The 20,371-nt window shown below is 43.4% G+C and overlaps 1 protein-coding gene across 1 annotated transcript in view; it reads right to left on the reverse strand.

The window, feature by feature from the left end:
* Positions 1-945: 945 nt before the first annotated feature.
* The window catches only part of LOC122935692, a 43,961-nt gene continuing 24,535 nt past the window's right edge, over positions 946-20,371 (reverse strand). Inside the window, exon 3 of the mRNA XM_044291521.1 lies at positions 946-1,687. Coding sequence (XP_044147456.1) covers positions 1,126-1,687 — 562 coding nt within the window. The 3' untranslated portion in view covers positions 946-1,125. The remainder of the gene's footprint in view (positions 1,688-20,371) is intronic.

Genomic DNA, 20,371 nt, shown 5'->3' on the forward strand with positions numbered 1-20,371 from the left:
TACACATGGCGTACATGTACGCCCTGTGTAATTAAGGACTCAGACATCAGGGCATACATGTACACCCTGTGTCCGTAAGAGGTTAAAGGCTATGTACACCTTTGGGGGCAATCTTTTAAGATTATTATTGCATTATACTTATTTTGAGCTAAAAATATTTTTTTCAGTTGGTCTTTATTGGAATCCTTTTTTCTGTACAGAGCTGAGATGCTCTACTAGCTGCCTGTGGATTTTCTCTCTTTTCCGTCAGTTGGGGAGCTGACGGGCTCCTTATTTCTGCTCTCTGACAAAATAAACACTAATTACAGCTCAGTTCTTATCTTACTGATAAGAATATGGCTTAAATAAGTATTTATTACCTCTTTTTAGTTTATAGATATGGGTAATTAGATGACTGGCACAAAGTGAAAGTGAAAGTAGCACTCAGTTAGAAAAATAGTTAACCCTTTGTGACTGAACAGCTCATTATTTTTTATAAAGGCCAATTGAAAATATGATTTTTAGCCAAAAATAAGTTAAATGCAATGATAAAAAATGTTTTACTCCAAAGGTGTACATAGCCTTTAAGGGGGTTATTTATGAAGACCGGCCGTTTTTAGACGCTGGTCTTAAAAACCCCTTTAGCTGCCGGTGGATCTGGCGGAGTTATGAAGAGGCGCTGTCAGTTTTAAATGTAATACAGCTTTCTTGCTGTCTTACATTTAGACCATTTTGTACGCCTAAAACAGGCAAAGAAAATGATGAATAAAAAAGGCCTTCCGGCCCGACCCCTCCGCCGCCACTCCATGGCCACTTTTGTTTAGACCTGGTTGGGAAAAGTCACAGATTGTGGCGTAAATAACCTTTTTCGCTGCAATCTCTGCAGGAAATACGCCTAATATAGGCACATTACTGGATACTAAATGACCCCCTAAGTGCAGTGAAATGGAAATTAAACATCAGAGATTTTGAGATTCAAATTTCAGCAGTTTATTTTCAGCATAAGGTATTCATTTATGTATTTATTTCATTTGATATACAAAAAATGCTAAATTAAAAAGGAAAAGCAAATCTTATAGTTAATATGCTACTGGGAAGATGTGTAATAGTTATAAGCAAAGCAGCAACGTAATCTGATCATCTAGACTAATCCTTATAGCAGGCCTCATCTTTTACTCTATTATTAAAGCATTTAATGCAGTTATTTCCGCTACACCGAAGTAAAGTCATTTTGTCATTGAGAGCTCCCCAGTTTTTCCAAACCTCATCTTCTGGTTTCTTCTTATCCTTGTCGAACACTTTGGTGTAAGCGAAGGCTCGGCTCGTGGGAAGGTCGTGTTTATTAAGTTTGTCGATAATGTTGTACTTCCCCTTGGGATCAGTGCAGGTCTGTACACAAGGGGAGTTCAGGGAGAAAAATACAACACAACCAGCGGCAGGGGTCCCCTCCAGTAGTTTGCTGATGGGAGACTTTATAGGATCAGGGTTTAGTAGGCGAGATTCGGCATGTATGTCAAATTTCTTCTCCTTTATGTAGGATGCGGCCACCATTCGAACTCCATTATAGATTTCTTTATCAACCACTTTTTTACTTATGCCGGCAGATTTATCCTCTTTCAGAATCACGTCAAAATCTTTGGTTTGTAAATCTTTGTTGCATTCTTCATCAGTAAACTTAACAAAATAGGCATACTGATCCTGCAAACCCCTGCCAGATAATAAAACAAACCAGATTATATACTTAAAACCAATTTTATATGTAAAATTAATAAAATAGTAGTGATGAGCCATATTCGATTGAATAGTCGTCTTATATTCGTCAAAATCGAATATTCGTCATTATGCTATTTATCGCAAATAATATGCAATTTAATTAATCGCGTATTGCGATTTTGTGTATTTTACAAATATTCGCCATATTGCTATCTATTCTTGTTTTAGAATATGACGAATATTCTAAAAAACAAAGTTATAGCAATATAGCGCATATTCGTAAAATACACATATAGACTGCAATTTCACTAATGTAGTGCTATAATCTTTTCTTTTTTTTTTAAGTCTAATGAATCAGAAAGAGACAAAAAAATTGACAAAAAAAATGATTATAGCACTACATTAGTGAAATTTCAGTCTATATGTGTAATTTACAAATATTCGCTATGTTGCTAAATATTCTTGTCTTACAATATGACGAATATTCTAAAAAACAAATATATAGCACTATATCCCAAATATTTGTTTTTTAGAATATTATTTTTTTCCCCCAATTAGTACAGTTATTGCCCTTCGGCATACTCCTCCCCGACAAGCGTCCCCGTCACCATGGGAACGCCTGGTGATTAGAATATACCATCGGATCTGAGTTTTCATGAGCTAACTCAGATCTGATGGTATATTCTAACCACCAGGCGTTCCCATTGTGTTGGGGACGCTTGAAGTTAGAATATAATGCCAGGGCACTGTGATCCGCGCAATTAACCCTTCAGGTGCGGGTTAATTGCGTTGATCACAGTGCCCTGTGCGCCCGATCGAGTCCCAGTGTAATGGCCAGGCTTCGATCGGTTACCATGGCAGCCAGGACGCTACTGAAGTCCTGGCTGCCATGGTTAGTTAATCACTCAGCAGCATTTACTTGCGTGCAGGGCTCTCCTCCTTCTGAGAACTCACAGGTCTATGCGGCGCATTGCTGAAGGCATATGCGGCGCATAGACCTGTGAGTACTCAGAAGGAGGAGAGCCCCGCAGGTAAGTAAATGCTGCTGAGTGAAACTGCCTGCTGCCACCAATGACGGAGGGGGGGGAGGAAGGGGGACCCTGTGGCCACTGCCAGGGGGGGAGGGGGACCCTGTGGCCACTGCCACCAATGATTTTAATACTGGAGGGAGGGGGGGCTAGGGCGCACTGGCCACCAATTATTTTAATACTGGGGAGAGGGGGGCACACTGGCAACCAATTATTTTAATACTGGGGAGGTGGGGGGCAGAGCGCACAGGGCACTGTGATCAGCGCAATTAACCCGCACCTGAGGGGTTAATTGCATGGATCACAGCGCCCTGGTGGTATATTCTAACTTCAAGCGTCCTCATCACCATGGGAACACCTGGTGGTTAGAATATACCATCGGATCTGAGTTAGATCGCGAAAACTTAGATCCAATGGTATATTCTAACCACCAGGTGTTCCCATGGCGACAGGGACGCTTGTCGGGGAGGAGTATGCAGAAGGGCAATAACTGTACTAATTGGGGGAAAAAAAAAGAATATTCAATAAAAATGAATATATGTGATATAGTGCTATATATTCGTTTTTTAGAATATTCATCATTTTTTACCATCTAAACTCATGATTCCTCCCTGCTTCTTGCTTGTGGGCCAATGAATCATTGGCCCACAAGCATTTTAAGCAGGAAGATATCAAGTGTTCAGATGGAGAAAATGACGAATATTCGATATAATAAATATATAGTTCTATATTCCCAATATTGGCGAATTATCGAAGTTGCGATATTCGCGATTAATATTCGATATGCGAATATTCGCGCTCAACACTAAAAAATAGTACAGTAATTACTGTTAAAAGTAAATTTTATTTCATACTTCTTACAAGTTAAATTATTTTGTATAATTCAGAGCTGCACTCACTATTCTGCTGGTGCAGTCACTGTGTACATATATTACATTACTTATCCTGTACTGATCCTGAGTTACATCCTGTATTATACTCCAGAGCTGCACTCACTATCCTGCTGGTGCGGTCACTGTGTACATACATTACTTATCCTGTACTGATCCTGAGTTACATCCTGTATTATACTCCAGAGCTGCACTCACTATTCTGCTGGTGCAGTCACTGTGTACATATATTACATTACTTATCCTGTACTGATCCTGAGTTACATCCTGTATTATACTCCAGAGCTGCACTCACTATCCTGCTGGTGCAGTCACTGTGTACATACATTACTTATCCTGTACTGATCCTGCGTTATATCCTGTATTATACTCCAGAGCTGCACTCACTATTCTGCTGGTGCAGTCACTGTGTACATACATTACATTACTTATCCTGTACGGATCCTGAGTTACATCCTGTATTATACTCCAGAGCTGCACTCACTATTCTGCTGGTGGAGTCACTGTGTACATACATTACATTACTTATCCTGTACTGATCCTGAGTTACATCCTGCATTATACTCCAGAGCTGCACTCACTATTCTGCTGGTTGACTCACCGTCTACATGCGGTACATTACATTACTTATCCTGTACTGATCCTGAGTTAAATCCTGTATTATACTCCAGAGCTGCACTCACTATTCTGCTGATGGAGTCACTGTATACATACATTACATTACTCATCCTGTACTGGTCCTGAGTTAGATCCTGTATTATACTCCAGAGCTGTACTCACTATGCTGCTGGTGCAGTCACTGTGTACATACATTACATTACTTATCCTGTACTGATCCTGAGTTACATCCTGCATTATGCTTTACATATATACCCTACACATGTAGAGGCGCTTATATTCTTTTTACATTTAGTGCTAGACTACTGATTGTCTGCTCTTGACATGTGTATTTTTTCTTTTGGTATTAAAACTTAACTTTTATTATTCCCTTTTTTTATATATATATAGCTTATTCCTATCTAACCTACTGCTAAAACTATCTACCGAGAATCCTTGTGTGCTGTGCTTGATTGCTTTCTATGGCTATTGTTCTGGTAGCTGCGCGCTTACTCCAGTTTCTGCCTATTATTTCTCAATGTCTGCTTTCTATCACACACGATTAGGGTCTCCTGTAGCTTAAAATCTTATGCACTGCCCCCCCGACATGTTTCGCCATCTACATGGCGTCCTCAGGGGTTCGGGCAGTCTGCAATGAGATTAGGGTGGTGAGGTCTATTTATTACCTCCTATTTTGTGACGCGATCATGTACTAGCTTATCGCTTTGTTCCTTGTTGAAATGCTTTTAGTTACAGGTCACTTGATTCGTTTATCCTTCCGTTAGATCCTCCTTTTTTCATGACGTGCCTGTTCTCGCGATACGATCTAAAGCCCCGCGCATGTCTCCACACTTCGAAATTTTTCCAAGTTCCGTTCGATAGTTTACTCGAATTTATAACTATCGACTATTCTTACATTTCAGTATTGGCTGAGCTGCTTTCGATCCTCTTTCGAAATTATTATTTTTTCGGATAACTTTGGCTTTTATTCTCTAATGCCCGGGGACTGATTCTCGTGATGATTGACTTATTCTCGCGCATGTTTGGACACTTTGCCTGTGAAATTGCCGGTCTACTATTCTGCGCATGTTCTGGCACTTTGATCTAATTTCGGCTAGTATTGAACTTTGCTTTTATTCTTTCGATTTTTTCCTACCTCTCTTGCGCATGCTCAAGCACTTAATTTTTATTTCATGCTTTTCTGGCTGGTGTTTTACTGTGCACAGACGTCTTTACTTATATTTTGAGACCTAATTCTTTACAATACTTATATTCTGTTTGATTTAATAGAGATATTAATATATATTTCATTATTTCTTTTCTTTTCTCTGATGTATAGTTATTATTTTTTATTATTACTTATCTTTTGACTAATTGCTTTTATTTTCATCCTGTTCAAGATTAGTAACAATTTTTAGTTATATATATATTATTATTGTATCCCATGGTATTAGTTTTGTATTTTTATTGTTTATTTATTTATTTATTTTTTTACACATGTCTATTCTGCACAAGGTACGGGCAAGTCCTGTGGGTTCCCTGCTTGGTTCATTTTAATGAACTTGAGCTTGTCCACATTGGCTGTGGACAGGTGGCTGCGCTTGACTGTGATAACGCCCCCTGCTGTGCTAAACAAACGTTCAGACAATACACTGGCTGCAGGGCAGGCCAGCACCTCCAAGGCGTAAAGGGCAAGCCCAGGCCATGTGCCCAATTCGGAGACCCAGAAGTTGAAGGGGGCAGACCCATCAGTCAGTACGTGTAGGCGTGTGCACATATACTGCTCCACCATGTTGCTGAAATGCTGCCTCCTGCTAAGACGTTCCATATCAGCTGGTGGTGCTGGTTGTTGTGGCATGCTGACAAAACTTTTTCAAATTTCGGGCCATGGTAACCCTGCCTTCTTATATGCTGGCGGTGCCCCAGCTGCGTTGGCGACCTCTTCCTCCTCCTCAGCCTTCGCCTTGTGCTTCCACTGTGCCCCCGCTGTCAGGTGGGAATGCCATCAGCAGCGCGTCTACCAGCGTGCGCTTGTAGTCGCGCATCTTCCGATCATTAACAGACGTTTTTACAAAATTTAGTTCACTGTCAGCAATGCAGAGCAGGGATTTTTCATCGGCAAAAATGGGTTAATGTCAACCATCAATATAACAGATGAATTTTAGGAATTTAAGTCCCTGTCACCTATGCAGAGTAAGGGTTTGTATACGGCAAAAATAGTAAAATGTCACCCAAGAATGTAACAGACAATTTTTAGAAATTTAGGTCCCTGTCACCTATGCAGAGCAGGGGTTTGTATACGGCAAAAATGGTAAAATGTCACCCTGTTCCCTTTTTTGCTGTGCTGGTGGCTCTGTGCGACCACAGCTTCTTCCTCCAAACTGCACAGGTCAATCTCATGACCTTGATTCCATGTGGGGTCGAGGACCTCATCGTCCTCCACATCATCTTTCACCCAGTCTTCACCCCAGCCCTCCTCATCGGTCTGCATACTGCAGAAAGCCACAGCAGTTGGCACCTGTGTTTCGTCATCATCCGAGATGTGCTGCGGTGGTCCTCCCATGTACTCATCCTGAAACATAAGTGGTTGGGCATCGGTGCGCTCAATCTCTTCCACTTCTGGGGCAGGGCTAAGTGGATGGCCCTGGGAAACACTGCTAGAAGAGTCATCAAAAAGCAGAAGAGACTGCTGCATGACTTGGGGCTTAGACTGCTTGGCTGATTTGCAAGGGGGTGAGGTGAAAGACTGAGGGACATGGGCTGCAGGTGCCAACTCTGATCTTTCAGCAGGGGACTGGGTGGGAGACAATGTGAAGGAACTGGAGGTACTGTCTGCCACCCAATCTACTATCGCCTGTACTTATTCTGGCCTCACCATTCGTAGAGCCACATTCGGGCCTACCAAAAAATGCTGAAGATTTTGTCGCCTACTTGCACCTGAGGAAGGTGTTTCACTTGTGCGTGTAGCTGGCACAGATCGACCACGTCCTCTCCCTGCAACAGGAGCCCCACCAACACCAGTAGCACCACGACCAGGGCCACGTCCCTTGTTTGACGCTGTCTTTATTTTTTGCGGTCACCCACCGAAGTAACAGACATTTTTACTAAATTAAGTTCCTTGTGAACAATGCAGAGCAGGGGGTTTTTGATGGCCAAAACGGGTTATTGTCACCTATCAATGGAACAGACGAATTTTAGAAATTTAGGTCCCTGTCACCTAGGCAGAGCAGGGGTTTTTTGATGGGAAAAATGGGTTAATGTCACCCAACAATGGAACAGGTTAATGTCACCCAACAATGGAACAGACAAATTGTTTTACCTTATAGCCCGGTCTGCTATGCAGTGCAGGCAGCAAAGGTACTATATTGCCAAAAAAAGATTTTTTCTCACACACAGTAAGACAGATGGATTTAACTATATTTCTTTAACTACCAGAAATGCAGCACAGGGCGGGGGGCGGAGCCTGCACCGGAGTTGGATGGTTGTGTGAGGTGCAGCTCTCCTGTCAGCATATCCCTCATAGCTCCTTATCTTCAGCGCGCTGGACCTCAAAATGGTCAAAATCGGTGGCCAGAAACCCGCTGACCAGATGGGATCTCTGAGTCAATCCTGAGAAATGGAGAAATTTATAAAAAAAGCGCCTGCAGCAGCGGTGAACAGGGAATCCAAGATGGTGCCCGGAACACCTCGCTCAAGCCACAAGCAGGCAACGGCTACAGGCGGCGATAAGGTTGGGGAAGATCCCAATGAATCAGACTGTCTACCCATCTCAAGAGCTTACCTTAAAGAAGCTCTGGCAGACGCCCTGGGACCCCTTAGCCTGGACCTCTCCTCAATAAAGGAGGATGTACGCCACATAGGCCGGAGGGTGGAAACCTTAGAGGAAACCCAGGCCGCAATCCTGCATCATCAGAGCGAGGTAACCTCCAGCTTAACTTTAGCCCAGAACCATATTAACTCTCTATATACCGCAATGGAGGATCAAGAGAACAGGAGTAGGCGGAACAACCTCCGCTTCAGAGGCATTCCTGAAACGATCCCAGCAGTAGATATTCCTGAAACGGTGATACAGATCTGCCTTAAACTACTAGGTTCGGACTCTGTACATGAGGTCCTAATTGAGAGGGCCCACAGAGCACTTCGCCCAAAGCCGCAAGCTAATGAACCCCCCAGAGATGTGATTTGAAAGTTTTTGCACTTCCCAGTTAAAGAAGCTATACTGGCGAGCTCCAGAAACTCCAGCTCAGTAGAGTGGGAAGATAATGCCATCACCATCTTCCAGGATTTAGCTCAATCAACGCTTAGAAAACGCAAGGCTATGAAGCCTCTCACAGACTGGCTACATTACCACAAGATCATCTATAGATGGACGTTTCCATTTGGACTTTCCTTCCTCCATGATGGTCGTCGCATCCACATTTCCTCCTTCAGTGACCTGGAAAAAGCATACAATCTCCTTCAGCTTTCTCCACTGCCCATAGAAAACAATGGTCCAGAATCTGACCACCCTACCAGACCTGCCTACAGTGACACCCTGGGAACCTCTCCGCACCCTAAAGCTCCAAAGGCTCAGAAGAGGGAACCTTTCTTCCACCCCTAAGCGTCTAGATCTGGCAGATAAGTGACGAGCTTCCAGCTTTCCTCCCTAAAGAAATGAGAGCTACAGGACTTATGCTATGGGACTTTCTATCACTACTTTAATTATACGATATTCTCCACTTGACTCTGCTTTCTATACTGAGTGGCGATACAGGTACTCATACTCACATTCCATCTAGTCACGTCCTATCTCCACTCAGTATTGGACGATGAGACAGTAGGGATCTTTTCCCATCTGTTCTTAAGCCAGGATAGCTTTACAACTAAAAAGTAATCTATGTGATATATATGTTATCTCCCGTATCATAGTGTCCTACCTTCCACAAGTCACAAAGGGTGGAGTCCATACCCATGTACCTTTACCTCCATCAACAACCTGCTAAGCTCCTTCTCCTTGATGGAACAAAAAAGGCTAAACCCCCCCCCCCCCCGCCCCCTTCTCCACTCTCTGTTAGTACAGCTTTAAAAAAATGGGTGCTCCATGCTTCAATGTAAACCCATAGGTCCCCCAACATTAATAATCTCCAGTAACTCTGATCCCATAGAGGGAGCTGCTGCTCCTAGGTACTTTTCCTTTCCCCCCCCTTATGTTGCTTAGCCAGGGAGACATAGTGGTCAAGTCCTCCCCTGACTGGCGAATAGCCAGACATTTTTGGTTTCTATTTCTTGTTACATTTTATGTTTTTTACTTTTACTGTTTTGACAGGTACTCACGAACACTTTTACTAATCTCTCATATGTGTGAACTGAGGGTAGTGCAGAGAAAGAAAACACAGAGTTGTGGCCGTCTGGGATGGTGGCTATTGGAGTGCTCTCCTTGAGGTGGCACCCTCTCTCTCCTTCTAATGCGGGTTGGTCATTGCCCTTTTATTAAGCTATTTACAACCCCCTGTACACCCTTTGACATACCCGAATATGTCTGATTTCAGACTAGTATCATACAATGTCAAGGGGCTGAGATCCACCTCCAAAAGATGTGAGATCCTCTCTCTGCTAAATAAAGAGAAATGTTCAGCAGTCTTCCTCCAGGAAACACATTTCAAACATGATAAATACTCCAACCTCTCTTACTCTAAATTCCCTAGCTGGTACCACTGTGGGGCTGGGGGTGCCACCTCGAGAGGGGTTAGCATAGGCTTCCATAGAGGCCTTCCCTTTCAATATAAATCCCACATTCAAGATCCAGACGGTAGATATCTCATCCTCAAAGGCCAGGTGGGTCAATCACTGCTCACATTTGTGAATATATATGCTCCTAATATAGACCAGATTAATTGGCTCATAGCTATCCTCGCTCTAGTAGAAACCCATAGGGAGGGCTTTCTGATCATAGCCGGAGATTTTAATTTAGCCTTCAACCCACTCATTGACACATCTTCAAAAAAAATCCCCCGTATCAGCGAGAGCTCTTAAATTGTTGCATACAAAACTCTACAACTTGGGTATTATAGATATTTGGCGCTGTCTTAACCCTGAGACAATAGATTACTCCTTTTACTCCCCAGCGAATAACTCGTATAGCAGGATAGACTACATTCTAATCCCAAAAGAAAAGCTACAATTCTGTTCATCCTCTCGGATAGGCGACTTACTTTTTCTGACCATTCCCCTATATATTGTGATATACGCCCAGATGTCAAGTCAAATAGACACACAGGTTGGAGGTTCAATGAGTTTCTGCTGGGCAATGCCAAACATAATTCACAAATATCCTCCTTCCTGGAGGAGTATTTCTTAACCAATAATACTCCTGAGATATCCCCTCAGGTCCTCTGGGACGCCCATAAGGCATACATTAGAGGCAAACTAATCAGTCTCTGCTCCTTTCTTAAGAAAGAATCTGAGAGAAAACTCACTACATTACTATCAAAAATACATATGGCAGAAAAAGCCCATAAGCAATCTTTACTTGCCCACCAACTATCGGAACTCTCTTCTCTCAGAACTCAACTAAAAAATTTACTGAATGAGCATTCAGCCAAGTTCTTCTTGTCTGCCCAACAAAAAATCTTCGCTCATGGCAATAAAGCCTCGAAATACATGATGCAAAGGATAAAGCAGAGAAGAAACTCCCGATATGTTCAGTGCATCAAATCCCCTCTTGGCACTCAACTATTTAAAGCAGAAGAGATTGCTGAACAATTTAGACTATTCTATGAGTCACTTTACAATCTTTCATCCCCTGATCTTCCAAACCCTTCCCTGGGAAGAGAGGCCAACATTGAATCCTTCCTTGACACTCAATCTCCCGTCCCTAACTCCATCACAACAGAAATCCCTGTCTAAGCCAATTACTATCTTAGAACTAACAACAGCCATTAAGTCAACCCCTAAAGGTAAATACCCCGGCCCTGATGGTCTCCCCATATCTTACTACTCGACTTTCAGAGATATATTACTGCCCTTTATGCTCCCTATTTGTAACCGTGCAATGGCCAGCCACCCACTCTCCTCTGATATGACAAATGCCACTATCACAATTATACCCAAAGAGGGCAAAGACCCCACGTCCTGTTCCAATTACTGTCCTATATCTTTACTCAATGTGGACCTCAAACTTTTAGCCAAAATACTAGCCACAAGATTACAAAACTTACTACCCAACTTGATCCACCCTGATCAGGTGGGATTTGTTAAGGGACGTGAAGGGAAAGACAATACCACCAAGATATTAAATGCTCTATATTATGCCTCTCATAAAGCCACCCCCCTGGTCATGATTGGCACGGACGCCGAAAAAGCATTTGACAGAGTGGACTGGACATACATTAGGATGATCCTCTCAAAGTTTCAGTTGCCAGAACCGTACATCAATGCTGTGTTCTCTATGTATAACCACTCTTCGGCGTCCGTGTCAGTCAATGGGCTCTTGTCCTCCCGTTTTCCAATTAGAAACAGAACGAGACAAGGCTGCCCACTCTCACCTCTTATATTTGTCTTGGTGATGGAATCACTTTTACAAGCACTTAGACAGGATAAAGAGATTAGAGGTTTGACTGTTGGGGGCCACGAATTTAAACTGGCGGCATTTGCAGATGACATATTGATCCTTACCACAAACCCACATGAATCCATGCCCAAAATACTATCAAAACTTAACCTCTTTGGTTCTCTGTCCAATTTTAAAGTTAACCCCTCCAAATCCCAAATCATGCATGTTGGCCTCTCTCCCCCTAGTCTCTCATCCCTCCAGACAAACTCTCCATTTAATTGGCAAACCCAACAACTAACATACCTAGGGGTAAAGATCTCCCCCCACCTGCCAGATCTATTTCAACTGAACTATAAACCCCTTCTACTATCCATGCAGGCCCAGCTGGACTCAGTGGACTTTCCATACCTTTCCTGGTTTGGGAGAAAGAACATTCTTATGTCTTTGGTTATACCGAGACTCACTTATTTGATGCAAGTGCTTCCTATTGAGATCCCTAAATCCTACTTTGCTTCCCTAAATAAACACATTCGTAAGTTCATTTGGCAAGGTAAAACCCCCCGTATCTCTTATGATACACTAACTATGCCTAGAGCTAAAGGGGGAATAGAACTTCCTGACCCAGAGACGTATATGAAGGCTATCCAGCTTTCAAGAGTCGTAGATTGGATTAGAAGCCCAATTCATAAATCCTGGCTCATACTGGAAAATACTCTATTGCCCTCCCCTATTCGGGCCCTTCTGCTGGCCGACAGACCACCTCCAGCACCAGGCTCAATACCTAATCCCCTCATCCGGAATACTTTAAAGGTCTGGAGGTGGTTCTCATCCAGCTCTGGGGCCTTAACACTACCCTCTACTCTCATGAGTATAAAGGATGTTATCAACTTAGCACCCAAGGATCTGAGGGAAAGCTGCCCTATTTCCCTGAGATCTTCGGAGGCTGCCATTTCACAAATTCTGGATCAGGATGGCTGCATACTCCCAGATCTTGAAATCTGCAAACCGCTTAATACACAAATCCGCAACCCTATCCTTATGCACTTCCTTAGATCAGAATCACTCCCTCTCACAAGGAAAACCCCTCCTTCAATCGAATCTAGCTGGTTTGAAGAAATGATAGGCAACAAAAGATACCCCCCTAAAATTATTTCCACAATATATAAGCAGCTGAAATCACCTCCTTCTATGCCCAAGCCTGCAGTAATTGGTCTTTGGGAAAAACACCTTCATCGACCCTGACACCCCCCGAGATAGCTAAAACACTGATCTCTCCTCATAAGATCTCCAGATGTATGCGTATCCAAGAAAACAGTTACAAAGTCCTCACGAGATGGTACAGGACCCCAGATAAGACATGTATGTATAAACCAAATGCCTCTGATATCTGCTGGAGGTGTAACAAGGCTAAAGGCTCCTTTTTGCATATCTGGTGGTCGTGTGAACTAATCAAACCCTGGTGGCACAACATAATTAAGCTGAGCAATCAGATTTGCCAGACCTCTTTCCCCTGCTCCCCTGAACTAACCTTGCTATCCTTGGGAATAGGGGGAGTGGGCCCCTACAAATCAGCACTCTTCTCTCTCTTAGTAGCAGCAGCCAGACTACTCTTACCGACTCATGGTTCTCCCCCGAGATCCCCAGTATTAAACATTGGGTTAACAAAGTAGATCAGATATATAGACTAGAGGAAATTTCTCACTGGGAGTCACGCTCCATACCCACCTTCCGCCAAATTTGGCCTCTTTGGAGATCCTACAGAGGTTTCTCCTAGCTCTCATCCCCCGCTACCTATAGACCTATTACTTAAGCTTAGGACTTTTCCTGCGCTAGTCAATCTCTACCTCACAATACACTAATTGTGCCTCAGTACTTCTGTCATACTGTTGATTTAAATAAGTGTTAATGTTCACTCTTATTTGATACCTGTCTTTACGGGGCCATGTCGGCCGTGTTTTATATGACCAAATACCATTTGGACTTATGATCGTTACTTTTTGGCATTTCATATGTAATGTTATCACATTATGTCTTTGGCAATGACCAAATCTATGAAAAAGAAAAACAATAAAAATTGTCAATATAAAAAAAAGAAAAGAAATGCAGCACAGGGCAAAAAGGTACTTTAACCCTAAATGAAACAGATGGATTTAACTGCGATTATATTTCACTCTCACAAATGAAGCACAGGGTTTTTTTACATAAAAAATTGTGAATATGTCCCCCCTACAATGATACTGATGGATTTGCTGAATTTATGTGCCTGCCTATCACATGTGCAGGCCTCAGAGGTATTGTACATCCAAAAATGGGAATTTGAAGCCCAAAAATGTAACATCGGAATTTACTGGTTTTATTTGACTGACAGGAATTCAGCGCAGGCCGCAAATGTACTTTCTAGCAACAAAAATTAGAATTTTTCAACAAAAATGTAACTGCAGTATTTGGCTGTTTTATTGGACTGTCAGAAATGCAGTACAGGGAAAAAAGGTACTTTATTGCCCAAAAAAGGGTTTCTTTAACCATAAATGAAACAGATCGATTTAACTGACATTATATTTCAATCTCACAAATTAAGCACAGGGGTTTTTTACATAACAAATTGTGGATATGTCACCCCTACAATGGAACAGATGGATTTGCTGAATTTATGTGCCTGCCTATCACATGTGCAGGCCTCAGAGGTACTGTACATCCAAAAATGTATGGATTTATGAACAGATGGATTTGCTGATTTTATGTGCCTGCCTGTCACATATGCAGTGCAGGTCTCAGAGGTACTTTACAACAAAAAATGTAAATATGTCACCCCACAATAAAACAGATGGATTTAACTGATTATAGTTCACTCTCAGAAATGTAGCACAGGAGTACTTTACAGAAAAAAATGGGGATATGTCATCTCCCTGAACTCACATATGGTATTATTTTCCCTTCCCCTGGCACATATCCAGTGCAGGTGCTCTTTTAAAATGGGTATATGTCAGCCACTAAACTACAAGAACAGGATTGAATGATTGTCCCTGGCACATATGCAGTGCTGGTGCACTGCTGTTGCACAAAATGGCCACCGACGCCCACCTAACTAACAGACGGATTCAAACTTTTTTTTCTGTCTCACTGGGCTCAGGGCAGGGTACAAAAAGGTTGCATTGCACCCCAAACAAAAAATGCTGTAGATCGCAGACTTCACACCAAGTGCAGATATCAGAGTCTTTCCTAATCTCTCCCTCACAGCAGCAGCATCCTATCACTACAACTAGTGAGAGCAGAGTGACGTGTGGCGCTACGTGACTCCAGCTTATATAGAGGCTTGGTCACATGCTGCACTTGGCCAATCACAGCCATGTCACAAATCTGTCTAAATCTTTGTTAGTGAGCCCTTTTCCTTTGCTGAGATAATCCATCCCATCTCAAAGGTGTGGCATATAAAGTTGCTGATTAGAAAGCATGAATATTGCACAGGTGTGCCTTAGACTGCCCACAATAAGGGGCCACTCTGAAATGTGCACAGTTTTGCCTTACGGGGGGGAAGGGGTCAGAAAACCAATCAGTATCTGGTGTGGCCACCATTTGCCTCACGCAGTGCAACACATCTCTGTCGCATAGAGTTGCTCAGGTTGTTGATTGTGGCCTTTGGAATGTTGGTCCACTCCTCTTCAAAAGCTGTGCGAAGTTGCAGAATATTGGTAGGAACTGGAACAGGCTGTCGTATACGCCGATCCAGAGCATCCCAAAAATGCTCAATGGGTGACTTGTCCGGTGAGTATGCTGGCCATGCAAGAACTGGGATGTTTTCAGCTTCCAGGAATTGTGTACAGATCCTTGCAATATGGGGCCGTGCATGGTCATGGAAGAATGGCACAACAATGGGCCTCAGGATCTCGTCACTGTACGGTATCTCTGTGCACTCAAAATGCCATCAATAAAATGCAAATGTGTTCATTGTCCATAACATACGCCTGCCCATACCATAACCCTATCGCCCCCATGGGCCACTCGATCCACAATGTTGATGTCAGCAAACCGCTCACCCACACGACGCCACACACGCTGTCTGCCATCTGCCCTGAACAATAAAAACCGGGACTCATCCGTAAACAGAACGCTTCTCCAATGTGCCACATTCCATCGAATGTGAGAATTTTCCCACTCAAGTCGGTTACGATGATGAACTGCAGTCAGGTCCACACCCCGATGACGAGCATGCAGATGAGCTTCTCTGAGACGGTTTCTGACAGTTTGTGCAGAAATTCTTTAGTTATGCAAACCGATTGTTGCTGCAGCTGTCCGGGTGGCTAGTCTCAGACGATCATGGAGGTGAACATGCTGGATGTGGAGGTCCTGGCCTGATGTGGTTAAATGTGGTCTGCGGTTGTGAGGCCGGTTGGATGTACTGCCAAATTCTCTGAAACGCCTTTGGAGACAACTTATGGTAGAGAAATGAACATTAATTACATGGGCAACAGCTCTGGTTAACATTCCTGCAGTCAGCATGCCAATTGCATGCTCCCTCAAACATTGCGACATCTGTGGCGTTGCGCTGTGTGATCCCACTGCACATTTCAGAGTGGGCTTTTATTGTGGGCAGTCTAAGGCACACCTGTGCAATATTCATGCTGTCTAATCAGCACCTTGATATGCCACACCTGTGAGGTGTGATGGATTATCTTGGCAAAGGAGAAGTGCTCACTAACACAGATTTAGACACATTTGTGAACAATATTTGAGAGTAATGGGTCTTTTGTGTATGGTAGAAAATGTTTCAGATCTTTGAGTTCAGCTCATGCAAAATGGGAGCAAAACCCGAAAGTGTTGCGTTTATATTTTTGTTCAGTATATATTGTCCTTGACCATGGTTACAGCTACCGACCAATTTTAAAAAAAAAAGGCTGTATCATACAGAAGAAGGTCTACACTCACCCATCAATTTTCCCCATAAAGCCTGTTTCACAAAAAAATGGCACCAATGAATGGCTAATCAACGTAATTCGGTTCATAGAGAAGAAAGTCTAACAGCTAATAGGACGTACTTATCTATCCTATTAATACACCTTGTAAATGGCTGTAGTACAATGGAACTTCACCGCTGAATGGCAAATATTTTTCTTTTGCCACTATTACACGCCAAAAAGGGCTTTAGAACATATAACTGCACCGCTGAATGGCAAATATATATTTATTTTGCCACTATTACAAGCTAAAAAGGCTTTAGAACATATAACTGCACGGCTAAACGGCAAATAGGGCCTTATTTTTTTCCACTTATACACGCCACAAAATGCTTTAGAGCATATATCTGCACCGCTGAATGGCAAATATATTTTTCTTTTGCCAATAATACACAACAAAAACGGCTTTAGAACATATAACTGCACCGCTAAACAGCAAATATTTTTTACTTTTGCCACTAATAAATGCCAAAAAGGACTTTAGAACATATAACTGCACTTCTGAACGGCAAATAGGCCCTTTTTTTATCCACGTATACACGCCACAGAAGGCTTTAGGACATGTAACTGCACCGCTGAACGGCAAATATATTTTTACTTTTGCCACTAATACATGACAAAAAGAGCTTTAAAACATAACTGCACCGCTGAACGGCAAATAGGCCCTTATGTCTTTTTCACCTATACACGCCACAAAAGGCTTCAGAACATATAACTGCACCGCTGAAAGGCAGATATATTTTTCTTTTGCCACTAATACATGACAAAAAGGGCTTTAATTTTCGCACTTCACCACACAACGCTAATAAGCCCTTTTTTCCCACTAATACAAGCCAAAAAATGCTTTAGAACATATAACTGCACTGCACAAGGGCAAATAAGATATAGAAATATTTCCTTGTAAAAAACCCTGTTAATGGCTGTATCAAACAGCACTTGCAGCCCAACAACAAGAACAGTTTGCTGGAATTACAGAGCAGTATAATGGCAATTTGGGTCCCCAGTCAGCGTAGCAAGGTGTACTAGGATTGTTTCTATTACCCAGGCTCCCTACTGAACGATGTTCAACATAAATTCTAAGGAATGATACCTGCCTATCCTTTCCCTACACCTTGAATAATATTTTGCTGAACTTGTAAATCGTTATTTTAGCACAATTAAGTTTTTTTTAGCACTGTCCCTAGCGGCTGCTAACGTCTCTCCCTGCACTAAGTACACTGGAAAATTGTAGAATCCAAGATGGCTGAGGCTATTTATAGGGCTGTGACATCACAGGGCTGGCTGGCTGCTAATTGGCTGCATGCATGGCAATATGGGTGATCCCGCCTTCCCAGAATTCCTTGCTTCATGTCCTCACACGTGCAGCAGCCATTTTAGGAAAAAATGTGATTCGTTACCACTAGAGTTGAGCGAACACCTGGATGTTCGGGTTCGAGAAGTTCGGCCGAACTTCCCGGAAATGTTCGGGTTCGGGATCCGAACCCGATCCGAACTTCGTCCCGAACCCGAACCCCATTGAAGTTAATGGGGACCCGAACTTTTCGGCACTAAAACGGCTGTAAAACAGCCCAGGAAAGGGCTAGAGGGCTGCAAAAGGCAGCAACATGTAGGTAAATCCCCTGCAAACAAATGTGGATAGGGAAATTAATTTAAAAAAAAATTAAATAAATAAAAATTAACCAAAATCAATTGGAGAGAGGTCCCATAGCAGAGAATCTGGCTTCCCGTCACCCACCACTGGAACAGTCCATTCTCAGATATTTAGGCCCCGGAACCCAGGCAGAGGAGAGAGGTCCCGTAACAGACAATCTGGCTTCATGTCAGCAGAGAATTAGTTTGCATGTCATAGCAGAGAATGAGGCTTCACGTCAGCCACCACTGCAACAGTTCATTGGCATATATTTAGGCCCAGCACACAGGCAGAGGAGAGAGGTCCCGTAACAGACAATCTGGCTTCATGTCAGCAGAGAATTAGTCTGCATGTCATAGCAGAGAATGAGGCTTCACGTCAGCCACCACTGCAACAGTCCATTGGCATATATTTAGGCCCAGCACACAGGCAGAGGAGAAAGGTCCCGTAACAGACAATCTGGCTTCATGTCAGCAGAGAATCAGTCTGCATGTCATAGCAGAGAATCAGGCTTCACGTCAGCCACCACTGCAACAGTCCATTGGCATATATTTAGGCCCAGCACACAGGCAGAGGAGAGAGGTCCCGTAACAGACAATCTGGCTTCATGTCAGCAGAGAATTAGTTTGCATGTCATAGCAGAGAATGAGGCTTCACGTCAGCCACCACTGCAACAGTCCATTGGCATATATTTAGGCCCAGCACACAGGCAGAGGAGAGAGGTCCCGTAACAGACAATCTGGCTTCATGTCAGCAGAGAATCAGTCTGCATGTCATAGCAGAGAATCAGGCTTCACGTCAGCCACCACTGCAACAGTCCATTGGCATATATTTAGGCCCAGCACACAGGCAGAGGAGAGAGGTCCCGTAACAGACAATCTGGCTTCATGTCAGCAGAGAATTAGTTTGCATGTCATAGCAGAGAATGAGGCTTCACGTCAGCCACCACTGCAACAGTCCATTGGCATATATTTAGGCCCAGCACACAGGCAGAGGAGAGAGGTCCCGTAACAGACAATCTGGCTTCATGTCAGCAGAGAATCAGTCTGCATGTCATAGCAGAGAATCAGGCTTCACGTCAGCCACCACTGCAACAGTCCATTGGCATATATTTAGGCCCAGCACACAGGCAGAGGAGAGAGGTCCCGTAACAGACAATCTGGCTTCATGTCAGCAGAGAATTAGTCTGCATGTCATAGCAGAGAATGAGGCTTCACGTCAGCCACCACTGCAACAGTCCATTGGCATATATTTAGGCCCAGCACACAGGCAGAGGAGAGAGGTCCCGTAACAGACAATCTGGCTTCATGTCAGCAGAGAATCAGTCTGCATGTCATAGCAGAGAATCAGGCTTCACGTCAGCCACCACTGCAACAGTCCATTGGCATATATTTAGGCCCAGCACACAGGCAGAGGAGAGAGGTCCCGTAACAGACAATCTGGCTTCATGTCAGCAGAGAATTAGTTTGCATGTCATAGCAGAGAATGAGGCTTCACGTCAGCCACCACTGCAACAGTCCATTGGCATATATTTAGGCCCAGCACACAGGCAGAGGAGAGAGGTCCCGTAACAGACAATCTGGCTTCATGTCAGCAGAGAATCAGTCTGCATGTCATAGCAGAGAATGAGGCTTCACGTCAGCCACCACTGCAACAGTCCATTGGCATATATTTAGGCCCAGCACACAGGCAGAGGAGAGAGGTCCCGTAACAGACAATCTGGCTTCATGTCAGCAGAGAATCAGTCTGCATGTCATAGCAGAGAATGAGGCTTCACGTCAGCCACCACTGCAACAGTCCATTGGCATATATTTAGGCCCAGCACCCAGGCAGAGGAGAGAGGTCCCGTAACAGACAATCTGGCTTCATGTCAGCAGAGAATTAGTTTGCATGTCATAGCAGAGAATGAGGCTTCACGTCAGCCACCACTGCAACAGTCCATTGGCATATATTTAGGCCCAGCACACAGGCAGAGGAGAGAGGTCCCGTAACAGAGAATCTGGCTTCATGTCAGCAGAGAATCAGTCTGCATGTCATAGCAGAGAATGAGG

Source organism: Bufo gargarizans, chromosome 4 (assembly GCF_014858855.1).
Source record: "Bufo gargarizans isolate SCDJY-AF-19 chromosome 4, ASM1485885v1, whole genome shotgun sequence".
NCBI lineage: Eukaryota > Metazoa > Chordata > Amphibia > Anura > Bufonidae > Bufo > Bufo gargarizans.